The following is a 12585-nucleotide window of genomic DNA, read 5'->3' as shown; positions in this document are numbered from 1 at the left end:
TATCCTATGGGCCCAGAACGTCCACCACCATGACCACCGTGGTCTGCCAGTCCAACCCTAACTTGCCTAAGCATCCACTGACTACTTGCAAGTAGCATAGTAATATTAGTTGCAGCTGCACAGACGCCAACAACTATTACGACTGTCGGAGGTACTGCGGTGCGTGCTTGCACCAGGTCAGGCAGGCAGGCATGCAGTGGTATCACATTACTATTAGTGTATGAGGTTTGGTGCGATGGATCGGCCAGGCCAGGCAAGAGGGTGCTGGTGGACTGTGGTGGAGGCAGATACGTCATGACTGATGATGACTGAACACAGCCAGCCGGCAGGCAAAATGGTTTCTGGTGGCTACATGTACATGATCCAATTGAAATGGAAACGCGGCGCTACTTTGACCCGCGGGCCGGATTTCTTTGGTCACGACTATAGCATTAGCAGTGTGTTCCACTGAACCCGGTCTGCCAACCGGAGGGAAAGGCCCAGGGATGGTTTATGCTATTCGAGAGTCCTCCTTCATTCTTTGCGACGTGACTCTCACACATTCTGCACATGATTGGCCCCAAAGCCATCCGTACATGACCCCCCCCCCCCCCCCATGCCCAAACGACAAGATGTGCTAGGTTGATGGGTTTCGCTGCATCAAGAGCACATGACCAGATGACCCAGTCACCCAGGCCAGGGGTCTGGAGGTTCAGGCTTCAGCATGAGTTTTTCTCTTTTTTTTCTTCTCTTTTATGTCCACTCCACTATACTCGTATGATCATCCCGCCCCCCTTTTTTTAATTTAAAAAAAGTTTTTGGTTGACCCACGGCCACGCAGAGCTGCGATATGCCGACCTGTCAACACCGACGATGTCATCGCTGTTACGGAGACAAAATTCTCAACCGCAAAGGTCACTGACAGTGAGGTCTGTCTGTCCGGATACGCTCCCCCAATCCGACATGACAGAAACGCTCATGGAGGCGGAGTTGCCATCTGGGTGAAATCAAACATGGCCTTCCAGCACCTGGACCGGTTCAGCACGGAACACCACGAAGTGATATGGATATCTGTATCAACAGCTAGCCGGTCCAAGATTGTTATCTGTGCACTCTACCGATCAGGCTCCACAGCCGGGACAGATGATGGAGCTGATCGAATACCTTGATACCCACCTAGATGAGGCCCGCAGCCACGGTGACTATGTTATCCTCGCAGGGGACTTCAATGTCCACAATGCAGCATGGCTAGGGAGCACCAAGACTACCTCGGCAGGAGAAGCAGCGGAGGAACTCTGCTATGTTCATGGCCTGGAGCAACATGTCAACATCCCCACACGTGGAGACAACACCCTGGACCTTGTGATGTCTGACTTCAGTGAACCGGTTCAGGTGAAATGCCATGCCCCACTGGGGTCCTCTGACCACGCTGTCCTCACCATGGACTTCCCTATCTCTGCGTTCCGTGAACCAAAAACCACACGCACTGTCTGGCGGTACAACCAAGCAGACTGGAACCGCCTCTGTCACTTTTTCCTAGCCTATGACTGGTCAACTGCCTTCACCACCAGCGCTGATGAGTCGTGCGCCAACATCACCGAAGTTATCCTCCAGGGTATGTCACGTTTCATCCCATCCCGGCAACTCACATCCCGGCCGACGGATCCAGCTTGGTGGACCCCTGAGTGCACGGATGCCATAAAAGCAAAAGAGAGGGCTTGGGCTACTGCCAGACGGCAGAAGTCAATAGCAGCGCGGCAGACAGCCTCAGCAGCCACTCTACGTTGTAATGACATCTTCCAGCATGCTAAGGTGGCCCGCCTGGCTACCCTGCGTACTAAGCTCTCCAAAGCTAGCCTGAGTGACCGCTCGTGGTGGTTTACCATCAAGCAAGCAGGTGGCAGCAGCAGAAACACGTCCATCCCAACTCTTACGCCGCAGCCTGGTTTGGAATGCGTATCGAATGCCGAAAAAGCTGAGTGTTTTGGGCAGTATTTCGCCTCAAAGTGCAGCCTGGGCGCCGACGACTTCCCCGCCAACCAAGCAGCGACTGATTTCCCCCACGTTGCTCAGCGCACGGCTGAAAAGCTCTCAACGGTTCGGTTCCGCCCTGCCACTGTCAAGAGAGAACTCCGACGCCTAAATGCATCGAAAGCTACTGGACCGGATTGCATTCCCGCGCGAGTTCTGAAGATGTGTGCCGACCCCCTAAGTAAGCCACTCTCCAAACTGTTCTCCCTTAGCTTCTACAGCATGGTTATGCCGACATCCTGGAAGACAGCTAGAGTCACACCCATTCACAAGAAGAAATCCAAGAACCTGCCTCAACACTACAGACCTGTGTCTCTGCTGTCTATCATATCCAAAGTGATGGAAACAATTGTCAATCGTCAGATAACCAGTTTCGTGGAGTCCCACAATGTCATCTCTGCGAAACAGTTCGGGTTCAGAAAGGGCCTGAGCACAGCCGACGTCTTAACCAAGCTCCACTGTGAATGGTCCCGAGCAGCCGGCCTAGGAGGAGCCGCCCATGTTTTGGCGATAGACATAGCAGGCGCCTTTGATAAAGTCAGCCATGCTGGCCTGCTGCATAAGGCTTCCGTGTACGGTCTAGACGGCCCGCTTCTCGGATGGCTGGAAAGCTACCTGCACAACCGGCGCCTGCAGGCTGTTGTGGGCGGCCAAGAGTCCTCCCTGCACCATATCCAAGCAGGGGTACCACAAGGTAGCATCCTTGGACCAACGTTATTCCTCCTGTACGTAAATGACTACGAGGACACCTTGCCTGCTGGTGCTGAGCTTGCCACGTATGCAGATGACACGACACTGTATCAGTGCATCTCTGCCACCGCCAGCATATCCGACTCTGCAGCACAACTCCAGGAAGCAGTGGACGCCGTCTCCCACTGGGGTTCCAAGTGGAAGGTCACCTTCGAGCCATCCAAATCTCAGGCCCTCATCATCGACCACCGCAAGCCTCCCCCAGCGTTCCCACCAGTGCTCTTCAATGGAGTGACTGTTCCTGAAGAGAAGGAAATTAAACTTCTGGGCATAGCATTCGACTCGCAACTGTCCTACGCAGCACACCTCCGGGCCGTGGCCTCAAAGGCTGCCCAACGCCTACACTTCCTGAGAAAGGTTGTGCCCCTGTTGGACTCCAGTGGCCGCACGGCAGTCTACAAAGGCTTCGTGCGGCCAACAATGGAATACTGCTGCCTGGTGTGGATGGGGTCAGGTACATCCAGACTGGACAAAATCCAGCACAAGGCACTGAAGGTGATTGGCCCAGGCGCCTGGCTCCCCAGCCTGAAACACCGCCGACTGGTTGCTGCGCTTTCGTTCACGTTCAAGCTGTCTTACCTTCCAACAACAAGCCCCCTGAAGCCCATCCTCCCACCTCCAGCCAATCCCCGCCCAGTGGGTGGTCGATCCACTAGGTTAGCCACGGAGACTGCCCACTGCCACCCGCTCCAGCTCAAGTCGACGCTGCCCGTGCGCATTCGTAGCAGCCTCCAGGGTTCCTACCCAGACTGCATTATTCCCTTGTGGAACAGCCTACCAGCGACCATTCTACCAGCACGGCCGCAACCCAGCCAGCTCCAATCATTCAAAGAAAAATGCAACAAGTATCTGCTGCACCTGAACTGGCAAGCAGCCACCGACGCCCTATGAAACGGTTTAGACCAGTGCCTCACTAGCATCCTCCCCCCCCCCCCCCCTTACCACAATGTGACGTTATCTTTCACTCTGCTTCTCTCACGACCATCTACCCATTGTCCTTGTTTCTCACTATTATTCATTTCCCCTCTTCCTCCTCTCTACATGGTTTTACTGCATTATGGCGCCCTTTGTCTGCGTAGACGCCGAGACCTTTGAGGTCGGCAGAGCAGCCTGGCCCCGCCACCACTTCTCGCACATATTCGGGAATATAGTGGACTTTCGTATAAAAAAATAATAAAAAAATAAAAACAAAACCGACGTGACTCGTCAGCGCAGCGTGACTGGGTCCATCATGCGATGCTACGGACAAGGACTTGAACAAGTAACAGGCGACGAAGTGTGGTCTAGTAAAATGGAGCACCGCGTGTACGAGGACGTCACCGTGCGTAGTCCTCAACTCCTCGTACTCGAGAGTCGTACCGTTGCTGTGTCGTTGATGATGGATGAATGGAAGCCAAAATGTTCAAATAATTAGCGACATTACTGAGTGTTCATTTAGTTGTTGCAAGTGAAATTGGAATTGTTTGGCCTTGCACACTATTGGCTGCAGGTCATGCCCAAGCATGGGGATTGATTATCGTCTGTCCTTCAGAAAGCTGGCAACGGGAGCGCTGTGCTCGGTGGCTGCATCGCTTGTGATATGCGTGACGAGTGGACTCTATTTTGGGTTCAGCAAAGTCACCCAGACACATTGCCGGGTAACGCTCCTGCTGCTGTATTAATTTTATTGCTGATAGTGCATTGCATATTGATCGTGGGGTGTTCCTCTCAAAGAAGGCATGGTCATCGCCTTGATGTTAGGCGAATGCTATGAAAGGAGTGGGCTATAAATATTTATTCAGTGGTTCACAGTTGTCTATACTAAAGTCCTTAGGCTGCTTACAGTGCTCAATGTCCAGTGGACAGAGCCAGTAATACAAATATTACGCAGCAATGAAGCAAACAAAATCCTTTCCGCTGTTACTTGGAGTTTCGTGTGAAAACACTCATCAGACAGCATATGACCAAGACTAACAATCACTAGAATAATAATCGGAGAGTCTTGAGAAAAGAGAGCAGAGGTGATGGAGGTACAACATTTCAATAGCGCGAGGAAAAGGGGGTGGCAAAATCAGCGTGATTATAAGAGGAAAAAGATGTTGAGAGTATAGAGCATAGCCTGGGTAGAGGAACAGCGTGATTCTCTGGCAACACATCAGTACAGATTTTTGCTGCATTGTGACACATGACATTCTGACCTAGGGTGATAAAAATGGTGATGGGGATTGTGCGTAGTGGGAACCACTCACGCCAGGTAAGGGGGTGACTACCACACCCGCCAAGGCATCGAAAAACCGGCGACAGAAGCCAAAACCCGCCAAAGCATGTGAGCAATGAGCCCTGGGGAGTGCTCACCATTCCCGCGCCCCGCGGAACCCAGCCCCGACCCCCGACGGGCAAAGCAGCCACCCCCAGCCTGGCGTGGCTCATGTATTTGTCGTTCATCATATTACCCTGCTGAGTTAAACTTGTTGGCATGACGGCATTTGTCTGATGAGTTGTTTTCACACGAAACTCCGAGTAACAGCGGAAAGAGGTTTGTTTGCTTCATTGCTGTGTAATATTTGTATTCAGTGATTCAAGTAGATTTTTGCTGAAAGAATTGTGTCAAGTGGAATCAGAGTGATGCGTTCATATCATACAAAGTGAAATTAGAGACGCAAGACGAGAAAGTACCCTACTCCCCACCCCTGCCCTTCGCCAAATTGCCCTACCCAGGGGCGCTGCACTCCCCCAGGGTTACCAACCCCGGGCTGTGCAGTACTCATGGGGTCGGGTTGAAATTGCCACGGCACCACATGTAAGTGCTGGCGTTGAATCAGTTAGCTGAGCTCCAGGGAGCGAGTCATCGATATCACCATACGTGTCGAACTTTTGGTGTGATTCTGAATTGCGGGCATACCCGAGATCCGGACATGTGTTGGTCATGAGGTGATCGGATGAGAGCTGGCCTATTGTACCGCGTGCATGGTTCATTAAAATTGGAAGTCGTTATGTACGAAACGATATGTACATGTACAGTCACTTTGCCGGTTTTGACAGACAGAATTTGTTAGGATTTTACCTCGCTAACCCAAGAAAATCCGGAGATCGTTGATTTTAATTGACGTTAAAACATCTGGTCTTACAGTACAGGCAGGCCTCGCTTATCCGGTCCTCTTTTTTCCGGATCCCTCACCATCCGGAAACTCGCTGGTTACCGATTTAATGCATATGTCATGCATACATACAGTATGTGTGTTCGATTATCCGGTTCCCTCGCCTATCCGAACATTTTTGTGGATAACGGAATTGTGCGGTTAAGCGAGGCCTGACAGTATTATGATTATAGCGTCCTCTGCCTATGTCGGTTTGGCTGGATTCTCTATTCTCCCCCTGCAGTCGTATGAATTCCTGCCCTCGCTCAGCGCCGTGCTTGACTACAATGGCTATCACAGGATCATCACGCAGATACCTATTTTAATCCATTGTATTTTCCACTCGGTGACTATACTGCTTGCGTATCGACACCACCAGTCGAATTCGACGCGCATCAGCCTTCTCGCGATCCGTAGCTATTCGCCCTGGGCAGGCTTGCTAAATCTATTCATTGCCGTGGTGGATGCCGTCAGCCTTGGGGGACTGCTCACGCTGGCGTTCATCACCTCCTCGCTATACTTTGGTAGGTAGAGTGCGTGCATGTTGTATGCCCGTACATGTATGTCTGTGTTAACTATCAATGTGTGTGTGTGTGGGGGGGGGGGGGGGTTGCAAGTGCCTGTATGTGTGTGTGTGTGTGTGTTCATTTTGAGTTTTGAGTCTCTCTCCCCTCTCCCAGGGAGACCCACGTGACCAATTTTGGCAGTGAGCAAGTACAAATGTGTGTGTGTTTGTGTGTGTGTTTGCATGCTGCGTACGCGCACGTCTGTTGGGAGAACAGAAAGAGAACATAATTACAAAGTACAGCTTTCAAGATTTGAAATTTGTTCCTTCTGGTATTAGTCAGCTATTGCTCTATGGCATTTACTCCTGGATACTTCGAAGGAAGCAATGCTTCAATAAGCGATCAGAGTGTAATCCCAGGACGAAAACATATTTACTCAGCCCCTCTCTCCGTCTCTCTCTCTCTCTCTCTCTCTCTCTCTCTCTCTCTCTCTCTCTCTCTCTCTCTCTCTCTCTCTCTCTCTCTCTCTCTCTCTCTCTCTCTCTCTCTGTGTCTCAGCTGTTCACAAGAATGGCATGATAGTGTTCATGTTGGCCACCACCCTGCATATGGGCCTGGGTTCGTATCAGCAATGGTCGCACTCTTCCTTCTCCAGCAAGGCACCAGGCCAGAAAGAACAACAGCAGCAGCAGCACATCCAACTGCAGGTTAGTCACCCGGGCATGCATGGTGTGATTGCCATCAGCCTAGCATTGTAGTCCATGTTCCAATCCAAGTGTATGTTTCCCCGGAGTAGTGGTGTGGTGTAGGGCAGGCTTGGTAAGGAGTGATTACACTTGTCCTGTGTACTTCTGTTCCGTTCACAACGTGCTGAAAGACTAAGCACAACTGAACCTTAAAATAAGTGCGACTGGTCTGAAGCGTTACTTTTCAACACTGACAGTTCATTCTATGATTTTGAAGCATCTCATTGGGTTATTAATTTATCAATGTGTAGGAAAAGAGCAGAACGATTGTCAGGTGACAAGCCACCTTCTTCTTCTTCTTCTTCTTCTTCTTCTTCTTCTTCTTCTTCTTCTTCTTCTTCTTCTTCTTCTTCTTCTTCTTCTTCTTCTTCTTCTTCTTCTTCTTCTTCTTCTTCTTCTTCTTCTTCTTCTAGTGTTGTGCTGACAAAATGCTGTGTGTGTGGGCGGGTGTGTATGTGCGTATGTGTGTGTCCCACCCGTTCACTTTGTTACTCACATACTGCACTGATTATGTCCATGCGTGTGTGTGTTTCTTGTTGCTGACCTACCAGGTGGCGAAGTCACTGCGTACCAAGCTGTTCTGCTGTGCCATCAGTGTTCTGTGTGTATTCGTTGGTGGTGCGCTGTACCAGAACCACAACGCCTACTGTAAAGCCTACTGTATCCTCCTTACCTTATCCTGGCTTGCTTTGTGTACGCTGGTGACATGTTATAGCAAGAGCCCATAATCCCCAGAGTGCACAGCTGGAATGGGGTTGTGGGACGGCGTAATCTGTAGTGTACGTCATTTTTTGGGTCGGACTTGCGTCATTCCGTCGACGCGGTCCACCACGGAAATGTCACGAGTACTCATGATGTCACACTATGACGTGCAACACAGATTTCGCCGTCCCAGATCTAATCAGTGAAGTAACTTAATTGCACACTCTGGGGATAATGGACTCTTGGTTATAGAAACAAAGACTATAATTTATTATAACCGCCCGAGAGTGTGCAACTCTGCACGTGGGTGTCCGACAGCGGAACTCGCATCATGTGATTTCCAAGTGCGTACAACGAATGCCGGCCTAGCCTGCGTGCAGTCCGGATATCTGCCGCCATGATTATATATTATTGATGACTCGCGTGCATCAGCTGAGTGGATTTCTCTCTGAGTATTATTTTCACTACTCCAGTGCTCGCTAAGACTAGACTGACAATGTAGAAGATGAACACTACACCACTTGGTGTGAGTTTTCGCTGGCGGTGGACCTCGCAGCAAACCCACACAGAGTTGCACGCACTTGGAGGGTTATGCCCTCTCTGGTAGTAATTGTGAATCTTGTGATCTTGTTGGGACGTGTGCTTAATGCTGAATACTTGCTGGAAGCAAGGCGTATACGTTTGGTCGGCTTCCCACTGCTTTTAATAGCTACTGCGGGGTGTGCGTTGTCCCTTCCTAAGGCACCTACTGATGGCTTTGTCATGGCTGCTTTTTGCTTTGTAAGTTAGGATCATACGACAGTGTTGTCTTAGGGGTTTTCCCTTCTAACCAGCTTTTTAGCTGCATGCAGGGTCGCATGTCTTTTTTCTTCGACCGTGGTGGTCGTGGTCTGTCATGGGCATGGTCCGCACAGCCCTTGAAAACCCTAAAATATACCTATTAGGCTAACCAGAGGGTGTACCCAGTGTGCTGACAGTGCTCAACACCGCGGAGGCAGAGCGTATTAGGCTAACAAAATCCCAGTAAAGAATACACTGAAAACCCCTAAATCTGGTGAAAATACATGGCTTGTCCTGAAAAATCCACATGTTTGCTTCCGCTTTTGTCTGTGATTGAATTGAAGGCTCCTTGACATGTGTGTATGCGCGCTGCAGCCTACAGCATGTTTGCTGTGTGCGAGTACGTGGCCGTCAGCAATGCCCTGGTGTTCCAGCACTCGAAAGTGTGCGACCTGCCTCGCATGCACTTGTCGCTGTCCTACTCCGACTCAATCACGTAACAGCGGTGCTGCGGTGGCAGCGTGGTGTCACGCACCGTTTCCAGTTGTGCACTGGGTAAGTCCAGCACCTCGTTAGGACCTACACCATGATTGTAACTGCTGCAAACTGTTCACAAGATGAGGAGTTTCTCTTTTGTATCTGTGAAGTGTTCGTCTTGACAGGTTTTACCAAGAGTAGATAAACAAGAGTGTGCAACTCCGGATCTCTCCTGCACAATCTGCAGATACCCCCGCCCACGGCGGAATTTTTTGTTGACGTTACCTTTTTTCAGAGAAGCGCGCATTTTGCCGCAGAGCAGTGCGAGAGCACGTGCTGGGCACCGACCTTGTAGTGTAAAGCCCGGCCAAGTGCACGAGGGAAAACTTTCCAAAAGACTCGCAGCGAGTGCGTCGTCGAAAAGATTACGTCAACAAAAAATTCCGCCGTGGGCCAACCCATCCGGAGTTGCACACTCTTGTTTATCTACTCTTGGTTTTACTGTATACGGAAATTGTTCACTATATACGCTGAGAGCTCCACTTTGGTACTTGAGCTTTTGTATCCAGTGCTGTGTGGTTGTTTTGCCAATGGGGATGTTCCAAGAAGAAAGGCATTACACAATCCGTACAATGAACGTCTACTATGTGTACGGGTCACGCATTTGACGCTGTTGTTTTGCCTCTTCTTCCTTGCACTGTTTCTATCACCTCTCTGCAGTATTTAATCCATTGTCCTGGTTCATTTGATTTTGCCTGTATTTCACCTGATGAGGCATGAAAGTACACTGGTGAAACACTTTCAAAATGTTGAACCTGAAGTATGTCCTACTGTAAGACATGTTATTATAACGAGTCGCAAATTTAACGATTATCCAAAATTCATTAACGAGAAGATATGTTAACGATCTTGCAGTATTCTGCCATATCCACACACAGCATATATGAAACAGTACGGCCTCAACGGATCTTATAACGAAGAAATGTCATCCGTTAAAACGTTAGTTTTGCTTCCTCGTTATATATACATGTCTTACAGTACTTCTAAGTATAACTACTATAAAGCTTTTGTTTTCTATGGCTTGAGTCCATGACGTTCCCCTTGCTTCAACTGACATTGTCCTTTTGTTTGCTGCGTGTAGGATGCTGTGGATTGTGTACGGTCGTGAGAGGTAGCGGAGGACACTCGGCCAGCGGTGGTTCCGACTGTTGCCAGCCCCTGTAGCTAAGTTACATCAAGCACTGTAGTGTTCTGCGGCGGCGCCGTCGGGCTGGTCGGCCCTGCGCACCAGGTCAGCTACAGGGGGAACTCATCACAGCACTGCTTACAAGTAGTCTTCAGCGTCGTGTACAGTGCTTGCTAGCGGTCAGCACGGCACACAGTTGTATGCCCTTGCAGGTACATGTACAGTTGCACCTCACGTGTAGAGAGCTTACTAGCGCACTTGCACCCAACGTGTACAGCGCTTACTAGCGCAATTGCACCCACTAGGCAACTGACGTTTGTTGTACAATGCACAGACGTAATGCTGTCCACACTGACCAGTGACTTGCCCTGCAGGTCACTGCTACTAGTACTTATACTGATAACGAAACGCACTGTTTGCTCATCACATAGCATTGATCTTGCTGTAGCCAAGTTGACCAGCCTCTTCAAGTCAGAATTTTGTTCCGGGCAATGAGAGTTTACGTCTAACTTCAATATATTTTTACTGTTGGACATTGACACAGGATTTCTTCCTCACCCTGACCAGGTGCGCTGATTCCAGCACCCATCGACCCCCATTGCCCCCCCCCCCCCCCTTTCCGGAGCTCCCTCGGGCTTGATTTTTAATTTACCTTTCGTTTTCAACTTTTTATTAAAAATTTGAAAGACTGCATGGATGACCTGTGTGTGGTGTGCATGCATGTGCTTAAAATGTATTGCCCTGTGAATTACTGTACATAAGGGAGGGGGCAAGTGGGGAATGATCGGTCTGTTATGGCAGCTGCCCCATACATGTTGTTCAGTCTGTACTGCAATGTGAGGACCCGGTATAGACCCTTTGTATAGGGACGGTCCGCGGAGTTGCTCTCGCCGGTCGAGATCCTGTGAAAACATTTGAGTGAGTGGAGAACATATGGGGGCGGGGCTGTTTTGCACTGTAACGGATACAAAAGGGCGGCGGAAAATTACTTAGACTGGAGTTACTTTATGCATGACTGTACAACACTCGTGTTGGTCAGAGAGGCTCCCGGCCGGGTAGAGCCGGAAGATTATTGTATAGGCATATAGGGCACATGCATTCTGGCATGATCGGTGTGATCACAGACATATTGCAACCTGCAGCCCGGTCCATAAAGACGCGTGTAGTCAGTGCCTCATGTGGCAAGTGTTTTGCCTTTGTTCGCTTGTTATGGTCAGGGCCTAGCCTCCAGTTGCGACCTGGTACCCATGCCATGGCATTTGCAGTATTAAACAAAGTGGTGCGTCGACAGTCAAATACTGCCTATAACTTCCTTGACCAGTGTGGTGAGCCATGCACGTGGTCAGAAAGGAGTGGCACTTCGGATCCAGCTGTTGGTTATTCTCGGTAGCTTCCTGTCAGCTGGCTCTAAAAGTATATTCGTATTTCAAGTGAGTTCAGAAATTCGCCGGTTCCACTGCCGGGAAAGTATCAAATTTGATACTTTCCCGGCAGTGCTACAGTATACCCACTGGCTAATTTTTAATCACAACCATATCAATGATCTAATGTTTAGCAAACGTTTTATGTTGCGTGTAATTGTTGCATGCTGTACAAATATCAGCCGCAAAAGTGGCATGCAATGTTATGGGCTCAATATGCTGCCATTTAGGGACGTGGATACCACTCAAAGATACCATGACTTGAGGTAGCAAAAATCCATAACCGGTTAGCCACCTCAAATTACCGTACTATGAAATAGGAATACGGATTGACTGCCACAAGTGTACAATGTACAGGTCGTACGCCCGCAGGACTCGCGCACCCACCCTTTCTCGGAAACACGACCACTTAGCAAATCTGCAAGAAAGCACCACTCCCTGTTCAATACACAGTGTCTGGGGGAATCCCTCCCTCATCAGTTGGGCTCGAGTAGGCTGAGGAAGATTGTGCCTGAAGACTGTGAAGAGCACCACATATATAGTGCTCTCCAGGCCAACATATCACCAGAGATACAAACTCACGAAGACGATCCATTTCCAGCACGACACACACATTGTGAGAACCGGATAGCAGCGCGAGTCAGTGTCGCTCATGGATAGGTAGAACAGATGCTGAGGACCCTTGGTCATTCGCAACGCTGTCACGTCCAAACCAACTAGTCACAAGCCCGCGCTGGGCACAGCAGTACGAAACAGTGCAGGGCCGGAGGAAGGAGTTCGGAAGTGGTCCGGCCAATCTTTGAGGGGGTCTGGGGGACCTCCCCCGGGAGAAATATTTAAAATTTACGTGAAATAGAGCGAATTTGGGCATCTCTAAGCCGGACTAAGGCT

The 12585-nt window shown here is 49.8% G+C and overlaps 1 protein-coding gene across 1 annotated transcript; it reads left to right on the top strand.

Annotated features, from left to right (window-relative positions):
* The first annotated feature begins 4131 nt into the window (after positions 1 to 4131).
* Positions 4132 to 10964, top strand: LOC135810013 (post-GPI attachment to proteins factor 2-like). The gene is made up of 6 exons (XM_065323479.1): positions 4132 to 4397; positions 6121 to 6400; positions 6941 to 7089; positions 7680 to 7788; positions 8986 to 9165; positions 10229 to 10964. Exons 1-5 carry the CDS (start codon positions 4263 to 4265, stop codon positions 9108 to 9110), a joined length of 798 nt encoding a protein of 265 aa, XP_065179551.1. The 5' UTR covers positions 4132 to 4262; the 3' UTR covers positions 9111 to 9165; positions 10229 to 10964.
* Positions 10965 to 12585: the final 1621 nt, after the last annotated feature.

This window comes from Sycon ciliatum, chromosome 1 (genome assembly GCF_964019385.1).
Source record: "Sycon ciliatum chromosome 1, ocSycCili1.1, whole genome shotgun sequence".
Taxonomy (NCBI): domain Eukaryota; kingdom Metazoa; phylum Porifera; class Calcarea; order Leucosolenida; family Sycettidae; genus Sycon; species Sycon ciliatum.
The sequence above is the reverse complement of the archived record's forward strand: the minus strand, read 5'-3'. Positions and strand labels throughout refer to the sequence as shown.

Bases quoted from the DNA above. Each gene is read 5' to 3' on its own strand.
- LOC135810013 (XM_065323479.1), top strand. From the start codon at position 4,263: ATGGGGATTGATTATCGTCTGTCCTTCAGAAAGCTGGCAACGGGAGCG. The intron at 4,398-6,120 runs GTAACGCTCCTG...CTCCCCCTGCAG, and splicing joins TCACCCAGACACATTGCCGG to TCGTATGAATTCCTGCCCTC. The intron at 7,789-8,985 runs GTATCCTCCTTA...TGCGCGCTGCAG, and splicing joins CGCCTACTGTAAAGCCTACT to CCTACAGCATGTTTGCTGTG.